The 18,933-nt window shown below is 46.0% G+C and overlaps 1 protein-coding gene across 6 annotated transcripts in view; it reads right to left on the reverse strand.

Moving 5' to 3' along the window:
• Positions 1 to 18,933, reverse strand: part of LOC124151838 (LIM and calponin homology domains-containing protein 1-like) — a 184,468-nt gene that overhangs the window by 43,358 nt on the left and 122,177 nt on the right. For 5 of the 6 annotated variants that reach the window (XM_046524486.2, XM_046524487.2, XM_046524488.2 and 2 more), the window contains 2 exons: positions 4,913 to 5,608; positions 4,523 to 4,671 (listed from right to left, as the gene is read on the reverse strand). In XM_046524486.2, the coding sequence (XP_046380442.2) occupies positions 4,523 to 4,671; positions 4,913 to 5,608 (845 nt within the window). Of the gene's footprint in view, positions 1 to 4,522; positions 4,672 to 4,912; positions 5,609 to 7,846; positions 7,982 to 18,933 lie in introns of those variants that run through there. The other variant, XM_046524491.2, reaches the window with a different exon arrangement.

The following is an 18,933-nucleotide window of genomic DNA, read 5'->3' on the forward strand; positions in this document are numbered from 1 at the left end:
GTGACAGGAAGTTTTGGTCCAGACACCCAACGTGACTCACCTCTCTTGCTGCTAGTGACAGGAAGTTTTGGTCTAGACACCTAAAGTGACTCACCTCTCTTGCTGCTAGTGACAGGAAGTTTTGGTCCAGACACCCAAAGTGACTCACCTCTCTTGCTGCTAGTGACAGTATGTTTTGGTCTAGACACCCAACATGACTCACCTCTCTTGCTGTAAGTGACAGGAAGTTTGGGTCTAGACACCCAACGTGACTCACCTCTCTTGCTGCAAGTGACAGGAAGTTTTGGTCTAGAAACCCAAAGTGATTCACCTCTCTTGCTGCAAGTGACAGGAAGTTTTGGTCTAGGCACCCAACATGACTCACCTCTCTTGCTGCTGGTGACAGAAAGTTTTGGTCTAGAAACCCAAAGTGATTCACCTCTCTTGCTGCAAGTGACAGGATGTTTTGGTCTAGACACCCAACATGACTCACCTCTCTTGCTGCATGTGACAGGATGTTTTGGTCTAGGCACCCAAAGTGACTCACCTCTCTTGCTGCTGGTGACAGAAAGTTTTGGTCTAGACACCTAAAGTGACTCACCTCTCTTGCTGCTGGTGACAGAAAGTTTTGGTCTAGACACCCAAAGTGACTCACCTCTGTTGCTGCTGGTGACAGAAAGTTTTGGTCTAGACACCCAAAGTGATTCACCTCTCTTGCTGCAAGTGACAGGAAGTTTTGGTCCAGACACCCAACGTGACTCACCTCTCTTGCTGCTAGTGACAGGAAGTTTTGGTCCAGACACCCAACGTGACTCACCTCTCTAGCTGCTGGTGACAGAAAGTTTTGGTCTAGACACCTAAAGTGACTCACCTCTCTTGCTGCATGTGACAGGATGTTTTGGTCTAGACACCCAACGTGACTCACCTCTCTTGCTGCTGGTGACAGAAAGTTTTGGTCTAGACACCAAACGTGACTCACCTCTCTTGCTGCAAGTGACAGGAAGTTTGGGTCCAGACACCCAAAGTGACTCACCTCTCTTGCTGCAAGTGACAGGAAGTTTTGGTCCAGACACCCAAAGTGACTCACCTCTCTTGCTGCTGGTGACAGGATGTTTTGGTCTAGACACCAAACGTGACTCACCTCTCTTGCTGCTAGTGACAGGATGTTTTGGTCTAGACACCCAACATGACTCACCTCTCTTGCTGCAAGTGACAGGAAGTTTGGGTCCAGACACCCAAAGTGACTCACCTCTCTTGCTGCAAGTGACAGGAAGTTTGGGTCCAGACACCCAAAGTGACTCACCTCTCTTGCTGCTGGTGACAGGATGTTTTGGTCTAGACACCAAACGTGACTCACCTCTCTTGCTGCAAGTGACAGGAAGTTTTGGTCTAGAAACCCAAAGTGATTCACCTCTCTTGCTGCAAGTGACAGGAAGTTTTGGTCTAGGCACCCAACATGACTCACCTCTCTTGCTGCTGGTGACAGAATGTTTTGGTCTAGAAACCCAAAGTGATTCACCTCTCTTGCTGCAAGTGACAGGATGTTTTGGTCTAGACACCCAACATGACTCACCTCTCTTGCTGCATGTGACAGGATGTTTTGGTCTAGGCACCCAAAGTGACTCACCTCTCTTGCTGCTGGTGACAGAAAGTTTTGGTCTAGACACCCAAAGTGACTCACCTCTCTTGCTGCTGGTGACAGAAAGTTTTGGTCTAGACACCCAAAGTGACTCACCTCTGTTGCTGCTGGTGACAGAAAGTTTTGGTCTAGACACCCAAAGTGATTCACCTCTCTTGCTGCAAGTGACAGGAAGTTTTGGTCCAGACACCCAACGTGACTCACCTCTCTTGCTGCTAGTGACAGGAAGTTTTGGTCCAGACACCCAACGTGACTCACCTCTCTAGCTGCTGGTGACAGAAAGTTTTGGTCTAGACACCTAAAGTGACTCACCTCTCTTGCTGCATGTGACAGGATGTTTTGGTCTAGACACCCAACGTGACTCACCTCTCTTGCTGCTGGTGACAGAAAGTTTTGGTCTAGACACCAAACGTGACTCACCTCTCTTGCTGCTAGTGACAGGAAGTTTGGGTCCAGACACCCAAAGTGACTCACCTCTCTTGCTGCAAGTGACAGGAAGTTTTGGTCCAGACACCCAAAGTGACTCACCTCTCTTGCTGCTGGTGACAGGATGTTTTGGTCTAGACACCAAACGTGACTCACCTCTCTTGCTGCTAGTGACAGGATGTTTTGGTCTAGACACCTAAAGTGACTCACCTCTCTTGCTGCATGTGACAGGATGTTTTGGTCTAGACACCCAACGTGACTCACCTCTCTTGCTGCTGGTGACAGAAAGTTTTGGTCTAGACACCAAACGTGACTCACCTCTCTTGCTGCAAGTGACAGGAAGTTTGGGTCCAGACACCCAAAGTGACTCACCTCTCTTGCTGCAAGTGACAGGAAGTTTTGGTCCAGACACCCAAAGTGACTCACCTCTCTTGCTGCTGGTGACAGGATGTTTTGGTCTAGACACCAAACGTGACTCACCTCTCTTGCTGCTAGTGACAGGATGTTTTGGTCTAGACACCCAACATGACTCACCTCTCTTGCTGCAAGTGACAGGAAGTTTGGGTCCAGACACCCAAAGTGACTCACCTCTCTTGCTGCAAGTGACAGGAAGTTTGGGTCCAGACACCCAAAGTGACTCACCTCTCTTGCTGCTGGTGACAGGATGTTTTGGTCTAGACACCAAACGTGACTCACCTCTCTTGCTGCAAGTGACAGGAAGTTTTGGTCTAGAAACCCAAAGTGATTCACCTCTCTTGCTGCAAGTGACAGGAAGTTTTGGTCTAGGCACCCAACATGACTCACCTCTCTTGCTGCTGGTGACAGAATGTTTTGGTCTAGAAACCCAAAGTGATTCACCTCTCTTGCTGCAAGTGACAGGATGTTTTGGTCTAGACACCCAACATGACTCACCTCTCTTGCTGCATGTGACAGGATGTTTTGGTCTAGGCACCCAAAGTGACTCACCTCTCTTGCTGCTGGTGACAGAAAGTTTTGGTCTAGACACCCAAAGTGACTCACCTCTCTTGCTGCTGGTGACAGAAAGTTTTGGTCTAGACACCCAAAGTGACTCACCTCTGTTGCTGCTGGTGACAGAAAGTTTTGGTCTAGACACCCAAAGTGATTCACCTCTCTTGCTGCAAGTGACAGGAAGTTTTGGTCCAGACACCCAACGTGACTCACCTCTCTTGCTGCTAGTGACAGGAAGTTTTGGTCCAGACACCCAACGTGACTCACCTCTCTAGCTGCTGGTGACAGAAAGTTTTGGTCTAGACACCTAAAGTGACTCACCTCTCTTGCTGCATGTGACAGGATGTTTTGGTCTAGACACCCAACGTGACTCACCTCTCTTGCTGCTGGTGACAGAAAGTTTTGGTCTAGACACCAAACGTGACTCACCTCTCTTGCTGCTAGTGACAGGAAGTTTGGGTCCAGACACCCAAAGTGACTCACCTCTCTTGCTGCAAGTGACAGGAAGTTTTGGTCCAGACACCCAAAGTGACTCACCTCTCTTGCTGCTGGTGACAGGATGTTTTGGTCTAGACACCAAACGTGACTCACCTCTCTTGCTGCTAGTGACAGGATGTTTTGGTCTAGAAACCCAAAGTGATTCACCTCTCTTGCTGCAAGTGACAGGATGTTTTGGTCTAGACACCCAACATGACTCACCTCTCTTGCTGCTGGTGACAGAAAGTTTTGGTCTAGACACCCAACATGACTCACCTCTCTTGCTGCTAGTGACAGGAAGTTTTGGTCCAGACACCCAAAGTGACTCACCTCTCTTGCTGCTGGTGACAGAAAGTTTTGGTCTAGACACCTAAAGTGACTCACCTCTCTTGCTGCTAGTGACAGGATGTTTTGGTCTAGACACCCAACGTGACTCACCTCTCTTGCTGCAAGTGACATGATGTTTTGGTCTAGACACCAAACGTGACTCACCTCTCTTGCTGCAAGTGACAGGAAGTTTGGTTCCAGACACCCAAAGTGACTCACCTCTCTTGCTGCTAGTGACAGGAAGTTTTGGTCTAGACACCCAAAGTGACTCACCTCTCTTGCTGCAAGTGACAGAATGTTTTGGTCTAGGCACCCAACGTGACTCACCTCTCTTGCTGCAAGTGACAGGAAGTTTTGGTCTAGACACCAAACGTGACTCACCTCTCTTGCTGCTAGTGACAGGAAGTTTTGGTCTAGACACCCAACATGACTCACCTCTCTTGCTGCTGGTGACAGAAAGTTTTGGTCTAGGCACCCAACGTGACTCACCTCTCTTGCTGCTAGTGACAGGAAGTTTTGGTCTAGAAACCCAAAGTGACTCACCTCTCTTGCTGCTAGTGACAGGAAGTTTTGGTCTAGGCACCCAACGTGACTCACCTCTCTTGCTTCTAGTGACAGGAAGTTTGGGTCTAGACACCCAAAGTGACTCACCTCTCTTGCTGCTAGTGACAGGAAGTTTTGGCCTAGACACCCAACGTGACTCACCTCTCTTGCTGCATCTGACTGAAGGTCTTTGTCTGTAAAGTTGTCTTCACCTCCTCTTCCTTGTCTTTGGAGAGTTCCTCCAACTCCTCCTTCAGCTGATATGCCTGATGGGACTGGCTCTTCCTCCGTGTCTTCCAGCTACTGAGGTTCTGAAATCATCCCAGTCATGGCTCTTGATCAATGATGCTCACAAATCAATCACAGGCAAATACTTTCACCAAATGACTTCATACAAAGCGTAAAATACTCTGAGACACAGCTAGGACAAATAGATAATACCTGTGTAATCCTCATGCATAGTTCACGAAAGGATATATCAGCACTTACTTTGACTAAGTGTAATGCTACACTCATACTTATTCCTTTCAGGAAGTCACACATTACACTTACTGACAGCCAGTCATCTTCGTCCTTGCTGACAGACACATCCTTTTTGATCTCCTTCTGTGTGGCAGCTAACTTCATTTGCTCCTCAGCTTTCTTGGCCAAGTCTGTCTGTTTCTGCATCTTCACAAACTGCAGTGGATCAGCTGTGGAAGAACTTGTGCGGCGATGTGGCCTAGTGGGATAGTTCTCCATGCTCCCCGACGACTGCCGTGAGTGGCTGCCATGGTAAGATCCATCTAGACTGTCGTTGGAGGAAGACCTTCTGTGATATGACCCCTGTGAAAGATCAGGGCTACTTCGGTACATGCTGTTTTGTCGGTCATCTGAATACATGCCATCACCCATCTTGTTGAGTGCAGACTGGCTTCCATAGCGGACTGGCATGTTGTCAAACACTTGTTCATCTAGGCTATCTTCAGAACCTTTTTCATAGGATGCATAAGACTCATAAGAACTGTCTCTATGATGGCGGTTTTCTTGTTCTCGTATATTCCCGAGAGAATTTCCTTCATGAGACCCGTAAGCACTGCAATATTCATTAGACTCCCATGAACAAGAGGAGTCCCGTCTGAAATGGTCATTTAATATGATGTCCTTGGAGTGATGGTGCACCAGAGGTGCAAAAGCAGTGAAGTCTAGATGTGGTCCTTGGAATGATTGATTTACAACTTTGCCTAGCCAGTACACAGTGATGGCAACCTGCAAAATACATGGAACACATTCACTATTGTTCAGTATTTAGTTAACATTATTGACCTGTATCTTCTGGAAGCAACATCATATATCTTAAACAACTCTACTATATTCGGCAAGCAAAGTGTTAATCGCTTCATCAACCTAGTGAATTTAGAGAGAATGTGGAATATCAGCCCTGTAGGAAATTAGACCAGAATTAGGCGAGGAACTCTATAGATGGTTACTTTCTTGGAAAGTTTCAACTAAAGTTCATACATGTAATTGTGGTTTCTATCAAAAGAGTAAATATTTGCTGCAAAGAAAAGTAACCTAATTTTACATGACTGTTACTTTCAGGCGAGTGAACACCAGGCTCCTGAACCATCATATATGATGAGATGTTACAGCTAGCATCCATAAAGGAAATACCAAATACCCTTAGTACATCAGGAACCCAAATAGAGTGTGTCAGACACACAGGCCTAGCTCACTCACACCCATAAATTCCCTCATTAACTTCTGTGAGTGTATACCCAGGAATACATCCATCTACTATCCCCTATGTTAACTGACATCCACCCAATAGTAAACCTCCCACCTGTAACAAGCACGGCTACAGAGTGGCCATCACGCCCTGGTGAAACATGTGCGGCATGTGACAGTGAGCCAGCCCTGACGCAGGAGCTACATGTATGACACGGCAGCGAAGAAACACAACTGCTATTGACCCACACATCTAAATACTTTACCCACACATCTAAATAGTCACATACTTGCAGCAATCTGACATTGAGCACATATACCAGAGATAATGAAATACCTCGCATTGCAGTGTGACTATAAACTTATCAGAGACAATACCTTTCCACAACAATAAGTAGTGTCAATGAATACAGAGCATATTACAGAGCATATTATCAATCCTTCAGGTGCATCTCCTGATCGGAGCAGAACCAAAGTACATGTATGACTGACTGAATACTCTCACCTGCCGCAGACCACGGAATAAGCAGCATGTCGCAACACAACAGCCAGCCTGCTTCACGTCCCTGTTTACATTAGGCATAGTTGAAGCAATGTGTGCCACATGTGCTGGTGATGTCCCCTTCCTTCAACACTTGCAGTCCCCCTATACACCAGGCCCCAACAAACTTTCCCCTTTCTGCACACCACCATAAGGAAACTCTTCAAACCACAATCTGGATGTGGAGATTCATCTGTCCCCCATGTCCAACAACATCTGCCTTAACTCAAATATCTTCACTATCTTCCAAAAAAATACTGCACACAGTTGCAACTTTTCACAAATATTCATAATTTAGTTTAATGAATTATTAAACAAGATCATTTAAACAATCTACACAATGAATGATATTTGGCTTTTTGTGTGTTTGAAACTGTCCCCTCGATCCCCCACAGAGGCTCTCCCCGGACAGAGTAGGCGCTGGCTCCAATGAGGACACCCCACACACAGCATTGCAGATTGCACACACAAATGGGTTCAGCTTAAAACCTACTAAAACTTACAAAAATATCCAGCATCAACAGAATATTTGTCGTTCCCTTAAAATACCAGATCACGAACTACCTCCTTGAGTCTGCAAGTAGCAAGAGGTATCGGAAACATCACAAACCATATTTTGAAGGGAAAGTGAATTTGGTCAATTAATGTTGAGGCTATTGTGAGTCTAACCAGATGTAGCAACATTGCACAGAGGCACACCAGCAGCCAGCCAGCCAGCAAAGTTGTGCCAAGACAAGCTGGTAAAAAAACCTCCACATGTAAATGGTTCAAGTTTGCACCCTCAGTGAACTCCATATTTGAATTCCTGTTTGATCGTCATTGCCAGTGTTTGACAGCTGTGACAGCCTGACATTCCTGGCTACAGAGGGTGGATACAGTCATGTAGGACATAACTTACGTTGCAGAGAGCAACTCAAACACATCAGCCACCATACAAATTTCATTTTTATACACTTTATGATTCCTTATTTTTTTCTTTTTCAACACCTACCAAGCGAACATGTGTTATAGTTATTTTGATTCTTTAGATGCATTTTTTTTCATACATTTAAAACCTGGAAGACGAATATGACTGAAATACTTGAAGCATGTGTCACATGTATGGCTCTGTCATCTGTGAGCAACCTTGTAATCAACTTCCATTTTCACTGAATCAGCTGTGGTACCTCCCAGTCAGCCTGACTAGATACATTATGGCAATTGAACAGAATAATATGAGCCATGTAGCAATCATGTACCTGAGCAAGTAGCACTGAAGCAAATCGCTGTCCACCTCCTCCAGTCCTCCCCTACTGGCTGCTGGTAGGATATCACTGCTACTAGGTCACTATGATCTCCCAGTACTGACCTTATTGACACTGCAGCGTCTTATCACACTCAATAATACACAGGTATGCTAGAAATTTAATTTCTCTTTCTCCTTACCCTGCCTTGCCACTCACAGAAACCTCAGTTGGAAGTTTAAACAGGATGACTCACCCTCACCATATCTTTCAAACACAACACATGCACATCAAGAGACTAGCTAGGTGTGATCTTGTGTTGACAATGCAGTGTCCACACCTTTGGCGGTATATCACTTGTGTAAGATGTGGGTACCCAGTGTAAACACATACTGCTTGTAAGAATCAACATGGTACATAGTTGCTACCCCAGTCAAGCTCATGTGCCATGTAAATATATTAAACATGGTAGAAAAAGTAGAATCTGTGTAGATTGTCCTATAATTACTTGACCTTTATTGAGTGCATGCATTCGGGTATTCATCTCGTTCTATCTAACAGAAAAACCCGGTTGGTTTGCTTTGGCCTGAAATGTGGGAGTGGCCACAGGTAATAAGAATACTGTATATCTTGAAATTAAAGCAAGCGTGAATTAAATGCGAAAAATGCGAGCAATCTTTGTTTGCATCAATAAAACTTTGCATTTATGTCTCCAAATGACTATCAACAATAAGACGGCCTCACTGCACACTTTGTAGCGGAAATTCAAACTTGAATATATATACACAAACACCACTTATTGAACAGCAGTTGTAACAAGTTCATAACAATGTCATTTAAAAAATAGGAATTACACAATAGGCATCCGGTGAGCTATCACTGCTGGGGTAAAGAGTTCTACCCACTTGTGTGAACTAGGCAACACTGACCACTCCAATCAGGTAACTGTTGTTATTGCCTTGAACTTCCTTAATGCCTGGTAAGTCAACAGAATAAACATATAAACTGTGTGTTGTTTTTAGGAAAACTCTGTTTATTGTTAGTACAGAAGTCCTTTACTCAGTGCTAAATAAGCGGTGCTATTTGTGTTTGATTGGATTAAGGTAAGGATATGTATCATTCCTTTGGGGATGGGGTGGGAGGGAGTCGCATTGATTTTGAGTCGCATTTTTGGCTTCGGGTCAGCATTTGTATTGATTTGGAGACTCATTAATTTCAAAATTTACAGTACATTGTGTGAATTCATACTCAAAAAACAAAGTTAAAAATTGTGAATTCTTTCTTACTGCATATTTTTTGTGGGTAATAACTATTTATTAAAACTTCTCCATGAAAACAATGACCCACTTATCAATGTAACACGGCGATGCTACTGACCCAATGTAACATGTCGGACACCCTCAACACACCGCGATGCTACTGACCCAGTCTCATCAATGTAACATGCCGGACACCCTCAACACACAGCGATGCTAATGACCCAGTCTCATCAATGTAACATGCCGGACATCCTCAACACACAGCCATGCTAATGACCCAGTCTCATCAATGTAACATGCCGGACACCCTCAACATACCGCGATGCTACTGAACCAGTCTCATCAATGTAACATGCCGGACACCCTCAACACACGGCGATGCTACTGACCCAGTTTCATCAATGTAACATGCCGGACACCCTCAACACACAGCCATGCTAATGACCCAGTCTCATCAATGTAACATGCCGGACACCCTCAACATACCGCGATGCTACTGAACCAGTCTCATCAATGTAACATGCCGGACACCCTCAACACACGGCGATGCTACTGACCCAGTTTCATCAATGTAACATGCCGGACATCCTCAACACACCGCGATGCTACTGACCCAGTCTCATCAATGTAACATGCCGCACACCCTCAACATACCGCGATGCTACTGAACCAGTCTCATCAATGAAACATGCCGGACACCCTCAACACACATCCATGCTGATGACCCAGTCTCATCAATGCAACATGCCGAACACCCTCAACACATGGCCATGCTACTGACCCAGTTTCATCAATGTAACATGACAGACACCCTCAACACATGGCCATGCTACTGACCCAGTTTCATCAATGTAACATGCCGGACACCCTCAACACACGGCCATGCTGATGACCCAGTCTCATCAATGTAACATGCTGGACATCCTCAACACACAGCGATGCTGATGACCAAGTTTCATCAATGTAACATGCCGGACATCCTCAACACACAGCCATGCTGCTGACCCAGTTTCATCAATGTAACATGCTGGAATCCATCAACACACGGCCATGCTACTGACCCAGTTTCATCAATGTAACATGCCGGACATCCTCAACATACCGCGATGCTACTGAACCAGTCTCATCAATGTAACATGCCGGACATCCTCAACACACAGCGATGCTGATGACCCAGTCTCATCAATGTAACATGCCGGACATCCTCAACACACGGCGATGCTGATGACCCAGTCTCATCAATGTAACATGCTGGACATCCTCAACACACAGCGATGCTGATGACCAAGTTTCATCAATGTTACATGCCGGACATCCTCAACACACAGCCATGCTGCTGACCCAGTTTCATCAATGTAACATGCTGGAATCCATCAACACACTGCCATGCTAATGACCCAGTTTCATCAATGTAACATGCCGGACATCCTCAACACACGGCCATGCTACTAAACCAGTTTCATCAATGTAACATGCCGGACACCCTCAACAAACGGCCATGCTGCTGACCCAGACTCATCAATGTAACATTCCGGACATCCTCAACACACCGTGATGCTGATGACCCAGTTTCATCAATGTAACATGACAGACACCCTCAACACACTGCCATGCTGATGACCCAGACTCATCAATGTAACATGCCGGACACCCTCAACACACCGCAATGCTGCTGACCCAGTCTCATCAATGTAACATGCCGGACATCCTCAACACACGGCGATGCTACTGACCCAGTTTCATCAATGTAACATGCCGGACATCCTCAACACACGGCCATGCTACTGACCCAGTTTCATCAATGTAACATGCTGGACATCCTCAACACACAGCGATGCTGATGACCCAGACTCATCAATGTAACATGCCGGACACCCTCAACACACGGCAATGCTACTGACCCAGTTTCATCAATGTAACATGCCGGACATCCTCAACACAACGCGATGCTGCTGACCCAGTTTCATCAATGTAACATGCCGGACATCCTCAACACACAACGATGCGCTTGACCCAGACTCATCAATGTAACATGCCAGACTCCCTCAACACACGGCCATGCTGCTGACCCAGACTCATCAATGTAACATGCCGGACATCCTCAACACACAGCGATGCTGATGACCAAGTTTCATCAATGTAACATGCCGGACATCCTCAACACACAGCGATGCTGATGACCAAGTTTCATCAATGTAACATTGGGGACATCCTCAACACACGGCCATGCTGCTGACCCAGTTTCATCAATGTAACATGCCGGACATCCTCAACACACAGCGATGCTGCTGACCCAGTTTCATCAATGTAACATGCCGGACACCCTCAACACACGGCCATGCTACTGACCCAGACTCATCAATGTAACATGCCGGACATCCTCAACACACGCTTATGCTACTGACCCAGTCTCATCAATGTAACATGCCGGACACCCTCAACACACGGCCATGCTAATGACCCAGACTCATCAATGTAACATGCCGGACATCCTCAACACACGCTTATGCTACTGACCCAGTCTCATCAATGTAACATGCTGGAATCCATCAACACACGCTTATGCTACTGACCCAGTCTCATCAATGTAACATGCCGGACATCCTCAACACACAGCGATGCTACTGACCCAGTCTCATCAATGTAACATGTCGGACACCCTCAACACACAGCGATGCTGATGACCCAGTCTCGTCAATGTAACATGTTGGACATCCTCAACACACTGCCATGCTGATGAACCAGTCTCATCAATGTAACATGCCGGACATCCTCAACATACCGCGATGCTACTGACCCAGTCTCGTCAATGTAACATGTTGGACATCCTCAACACACTGCCATGCTGATGAACCAGTCTCATCAATGTAACATGCCGGACACCCTCAACACACAGCGATGCTACTGAACCAGTCTCATCAATGCAACATGCCGAACACCCTCAACACACAGCGATGCTGATGAACCAGTCTCATCAATGTAACATGCCGGACACCCTCAACACACCGCAATGCTGCTGACCCAGTCTCATCAATGTAACATGCCGGACATCCTCAACACACGGCGATGCTACTGACCCAGTTTCATCAATGTAACATGCCGGACTTCCTCAACACACGGCCATGCTACTGACCCAGTTTCATCAATGTAACATGCTGGACATCCTCAACACACAGCGATGCTGATGACCCAGACTCATCAATGTAACATGCCGGACACCCTCAACACACGGCAATGCTACTGACCCAGTTTCATCAATGTAACATGCCGGACATCCTCAACACAACGCGATGCTGCTGACCCAGTTTCATCAATGTAACATGCCGGACATCCTCAACACACAACGATGCGCTTGACCCAGACTCATCAATGTAACATGCCAGACTCCCTCAACACACGGCCATGCTGCTGACCCAGACTCATCAATGTAACATGCCGGACATCCTCAACACACAGCGATGCTGATGACCAAGTTTCATCAATGTAACATGCCGGACATCCTCAACACACAGCGATGCTGATGACCAAGTTTCATCAATGTAACATTGGGGACATCCTCAACACACGGCCATGCTGCTGACCCAGTTTCATCAATGTAACATGCCGGACATCCTCAACACACAGCGATGCTGCTGACCCAGTTTCATCAATGTAACATGCCGGACACCCTCAACACACGGCCATGCTACTGACCCAGACTCATCAATGTAACATGCCGGACATCCTCAACACACGCTTATGCTACTGACCCAGTCTCATCAATGTAACATGCCGGACACCCTCAACACACGGCCATGCTAATGACCCAGACTCATCAACGTAACATGCCGGACATCCTCAACACACGCTTATGCTACTGACCCAGTCTCATCAATGTAACATGCTGGAATCCATCAACACACGCTTATGCTACTGACCCAGTCTCATCAATGTAACATGCCGGACATCCTCAACACACAGCGATGCTACTGAACCAGTCTCATCAATGCAACATGCCGAACACCCTCAACACACCGCGATGCTGATGACCCAGTCTCGTCAATGTAACATGTTGGACATCCTCAACACACTGCCATGCTGATGAACCAGTCTCATCAATGTAACATGCCGGACACCCTCAACACACCGCGATGCTACTGACCCAGTCTCGTCAATGTAACACGTTGGACATCCTCAACACACGGCTATGCTGCTGAACCAGACTCTTCAATGTAACATTGGGGACATCCTCAACACACCGCGATGCCGATGACCCAGTCTCATCAAAGTAGCATGCCGGACATCCTCAACACACCGCGATGAACACACATCATCTTCTCCCATCATTACAATCACGTTTCTTTTCCTCAGTACTGCTGGATGTATTGGCACAGAAACAGGGAACAGCTCCACAGTTCAATGAGCTGATAATTAATCATTTCTTAAACTGTCGGACTTCAGTTTACTATGAGGAGAAGCAAAGCAGAAAATACAATGCCATGGAAACCTGCTCAGCTGCACACGATGTTGATGCAGGCTTTAGGAAAAGCTGGTGTCTCCAACAGTTTCAGTTTCAGTCAATGAGAAGTTTGCATGCAGGGGCACCTGACACTGCCCTGTTAAGATGTTATCTGGCTCACATTAGACTCAGTGATTTTATCACTGCAAACAGAACCTCACCTTTCATTCATGGATACTGATGGGGAAACATAGCCTTGTAGTATGTTGGTCTAGAGGACAACTCATGGGGATCTCAGGGCCATTGTTTGGATTGGGATGCTCTTTTATTAGATGACCAATAACTTGGGATACTACTGATACATTCTAATTGACAACAGAAAGTCAAAAATGCAGAATTTCTACATTTAATGGTGAAGGATATTCTCCTCATCTCCTTTACCCATCACATCACTTTTTGACCAAATATTACAAACACATTCCTTTAATTATTTGCAGAAATTTCAATGTAATGCCCAAGAAGAACAACCATAGATCTGATATGTATGTTAGCCAGACCAAGCAATGAGTACCGGTTTTTATATACTTATTGAGTATTGATGTGATGGATTATAAGATATATCTTTATAATCAATCATATCAAAACAAAGAAGAAATCTTATCATCATAATTTCAAATTACTGCCATATGAAATCTGCCAAATTACTCTGAATAAGACAATAAAATTGTTCTCATTTACTGCTTGTGTATAATTATTGTCTGTAAAGTGTTCCTACTTAACTATTTTAATAACATTCAGTTGATACAGGCATCAAAGGGAAGACAGTTTCCTCACTGAGATAACCTATTTCATTATAATGCTGCATAAACATGCAAGATATTACACAAATTTATAATAAGATGTTTGCTGATGTTTGTAACAGATCAAACAAAAGGGCTTCAGCATGACAAACTGAATGTGTGGTTCTCAATGCAACAACATTGTATACCCCCCAGGGAGCTGAGAATGAAAATCAAGTGCTCACTGATCCATTGACTGGGGTAATAATGTAAGCGTCATGAGCACATGAGCTGGTATGGAATTTGGCGCCATACAAATGGACTCATTATTATTAGTAGTATTATTACAATAAGTAGCTGGGCAGGGGGAAGACAAGGAGGGGTACTGATGGGAGACATAACAGTGTAGTGACTTATTTATGGACCGACCATTTCATATTCTGAGGTGGGGTTGCAAGGGGCTGGGATTTGATCGAAAAAATAATTGTCCCAGAAAATGCTTAAAATAATATTTATGCTTCAGACTGTTGAAAAAATAAGAAATTATTTGAAACAAAAATACATTCTTGCAAGATGATTTTAATTTTTGTTATGTTGGCTCATAGACTTACTTAAAATAATATCTGGTTTAGCAGCTGTTGCTGAAAACATACCCAGTCTCCATACAAAATTCCAGGTCCCCACCCCCTCCTAGAATATCAATTTCTGTCCCTGAGTGATTAAACACAGAGGAGTCTGAAGATTCTAATTTCAATACGGAATGAGTGGGAGAACAATGTGTATAACAATCAACAGCCATATTACAGTAATATCACTGGAGAATATATAACATAGCAGAAAGTATTGTCAGCAACAGTGCAGGACACTGATGTGCAGTTGGGTTAAGAGTAGAGTGACTAAATAGGGATAAAGCCATACCATGGTGCAGAGGGAGGTGGGGCTACCCTCCATGGTTCATGTGTTAATATACAGACCGGTGGAGACACTTGTGAAGTGGGAAGCAACCCTCCATGCTTAATGTGTTTTTATATGGACCGTTGCAGACACTTGTGAAGTAGGAGGTGGGCTACCCTCCATGCTTCATGTGTTTTTATGTGGACCCTTGCAGACACTTGTGAAGTGGGAGGTGGGGCTACCCTCCATGCTTCATTTGTTTTTATATGGACCGTTGCAGACACTTGTGTAGTAGGATGTGGGGCTACCCTCCATGTGTCATGTGTTAATATACAGACCGGTGCAGACACTTGTGAAGTGGGAGGTGGTGCTAGCCTCCATGTTTCATGTGTTTTTATACAGACCGGTGCAGACACTTGTGAAGTGGGAGGTGGTGCTACCCTCCATGCTTCATATGTTTTCATACAGACCGGTGCAGACACTTGTGAAGTGGGAGGTGGTGCTACCCTCCATGCTTCATGTGTTTTTATACAGACCGGTGCAGACACTTGTGAAGTGGGAGGTGAGGCTACCATCCATGCTTCATGTATTAATATACAGACCAGTGCAGACACTTATGAAGTGGGAGGTAGCACTACCCTCATGTGTCATGTGTTTTTATACAGACCAGTGCAGACACTTGTGAAGTAGGAGCTTGGGCTACACTCCATGCTTCATGTGTTTTTATATGGACTGGTGCAGACACTTGTGAAGTGGGATGTGGGGCTACCCTTCATGTGTCATGTGTTAATATACAGACCGGTGCAGACACTTGTGAAGTGAGATGTGGGGCTACCCTCCATGCTTCATGTGTTTTTATATGGACCAGTGCAGACAGTTGTGAAGTGGGAGGTGGGGCTACCTCCACGTGTCATGTGTTAATATACAGACCGGTGCAGACACTTGTGAAGTGGGAGGTGAGGCTACCCTCCATGCTTCATGTGTTTTTATATGGACTGGTGCAGACACTTGTGAAGTTGGAGGTGGGGCTACCCTCCATGCTTCATGTGTTTTTATATGGACGGGTGCAGACACTTGTGAAGTTGGAGGTGAGGCTACCCTCCATGCTTCATGTGTTAATATACAGACCGGTGCAGACACTTGTGAAGTAGGAGGTGGGGCTACCCTCCATGCATCATGTGTTTTTATATGGACGGGTGCAGACACTTGTGAAGTAGGAGGTGGGGCTACCCTCCATGCTTCATGTATTAATATACAGACCGGTGCAGACACTTGTGAAGTGGGAGGTAGCACTACCCTCATGTGTCATGTGTTTTTATACAGACCGGTGGAGACACTTGTGAAGTGGGAGGTAGCACTACCCTCATGTGTCATGTGTTTTTATACAGACCGGTGCAGACACTTGTGAAGTGGGAGGTGGGGCTACCCTCCATGCTTCATGTGTTTTTATACAGACCGGTGCAGACACTTGTGAAGTAGGAGCTTGGGCTACACTCCATGCTTCATATGTTTTAATACAGACCGGTGCAGACACTTGTGAAGTGGGAGGTGGGGCTACCCTCCATGTGTCATGTGATTTTATACAGCCCGGTGGAGACACTTGTGAAGTGGGAGGTGAGGCTACCCTCCATGCTTCATATGTTTTAATACAGACCGGTGCAGACACTTGTGAAGTGGGAGGTGGGGCTACCCTCCATGTGTCATGTGATTTTATACAGCCCGGTGGAGACACTTGTGAAGTGGGAGGTGGTGCTACCCTCCATGCTTCATATGTTTTCATACAGACCAGTGCAGACACTTGTGAAGTTGGAGGTGGGGCTACCCTCCATGCTTCATGTGTTAATATACAGACGAGTGCAGACACTTGTGAAGTAGGAGGTGGGGCTACCCTCCATGCTTCATGTGTTTTTATACAGACCGGTGCAGACACTTGTGAAGTAGGAGGTGGGGCTACCCTCCATGCTTCATGTGTTTTTATACAGACCGGTGGAGACACTTTTGAAGTAGGAGGTGGGGCTACCCTCCATGCTTCATCTGTTAATATACAGACTGGTGGAGACACTTTTGAAGTAGGAGGTGGGGCTACCCTCCATGCTTCATGTGTTTTTATACAGACCGATGCAGACACTTGTGAAGTGGGAGATGGGGCTACCCTCCATGCTTCATGTGTTTTTATACAGACCGGTGGAGACACTTGTGAAGTAGGAGGTGGTGCTACCCTCCATGCTTCATGTGTTAATATACAGACCGGTGGAGACACTTTTGAAGTAGGAGGTGGGGCTACCCTCCATGCTTCATGTGTTTTTATACAGACCGATGCAGACACTTGTGAAGTGGGAGATGGGGCTACCCTCCATGCTTCATATGTTTTCATACAGACCGGTGGAGACACTTGTGAAGTAGGAGGTGGTGCTACCCTCCATGCTTCATGTGTTAATATACAGACCGGTGCAGACACTTTTGAAGTAGGAGGTGGGGCTACCCTCCATGCTTCATGTGTTTTTATACAGACCGGTGGAGACACTTGTGAAGTAGGAGGTGGTGCTACCCTCCATGCTTCATGTGTTAATATACAGACCGGTGCAGACACTTGTGAAGTAGGAGGTGGTGCTAGCCTCCATGCTTCATGTGTTTTTATACAGCCCGGTGGAGACACTTGTGAAGTGGGAGGTGAGGCTACCCTCCATGCTTCATATGTTTTAATACAGACCGGTGCAGACACTTGTGAAGTGGGAGGTGGGGCTACCCTCCATGTGTCATGTGATTTTATACAGCCCGGTGGAGACACTTGTGAAGTGGGAGGTGGTGCTACCCTCCAGGCTTCATATGTTTTCATACAGACCAGTGCAGACACTTGTGAAGTTGGAGGTGGGGCTACCCTCCATGCTTCATGTGTTAATATACAGACGAGTGCAGACACTTGTGAAGTAGGAGGTGGTGCTAGCCTCCATGCTTCATGTGTTTTTATACAGACCGGTGGAGACACTTGTGAAGTGGGAGGTGGGGCTACCCTCCATGTGTCATGTGATTTTATACAGACCGGTGGAGACACTTGTAAAGTAGGAACTGGGGCTACCCTCCATGCTTCATGTGTAAATATACAGATAGGTGCAGACACTTGTGAAGTGGGAGGTGGGGCTACCCTCCATGCTTCATGTGTTTTTATACAGACCGGTGCAGACACTTGTGAAGTAGGAGGTTGGGCTACCCTCCATGCTTCATGTGTAAATATACAGATAGGTGCAGACACTTGTGAAGTGGGAGGTGGGGCTACCCTCCATGCTTCATGTGTTTTTATACAGACAGGTGCAGACACTTGTGAAGTAGGAGGTTGGGCTACCCTCCATGCTTCATGTGTTTTTATATGGACTGGTGCAGACACTTGTGAAGTAGGAGGTGGGGCTACCCTCCATGCTTCATGTATTAATATACAGACCGGTGCAGACACTTGTGAAGTGGGAGGTAGCACTACCCTCATGTGTCATGTGTTTTTATACAGACTGGTGGAGACCCTTGTGAAGTGGGAGGTGGGGCTACCCTCCATGCTTCATGTATTAATATACAGACCAGTGCAGACACTTGTGAAGTGGGAGGTGGGGCTACCCTCCATGTGTCATGTGACTTTATACAGACTGGTGGAGACACTTGTGAAGTGGGAGGTGGTGCTACCCTCCAGGCTTCATATGTTTTCATACAGACCAGTGCAGACACTTGTGAAGTTGGAGGTGGTGC

The sequence above is a fragment of the Haliotis rufescens genome, unplaced genomic scaffold (assembly GCF_023055435.1).
Source record: "Haliotis rufescens isolate VD_foot unplaced genomic scaffold, xgHalRufe1.0.p SCAF_7, whole genome shotgun sequence".
NCBI lineage: Eukaryota > Metazoa > Mollusca > Gastropoda > Lepetellida > Haliotidae > Haliotis > Haliotis rufescens.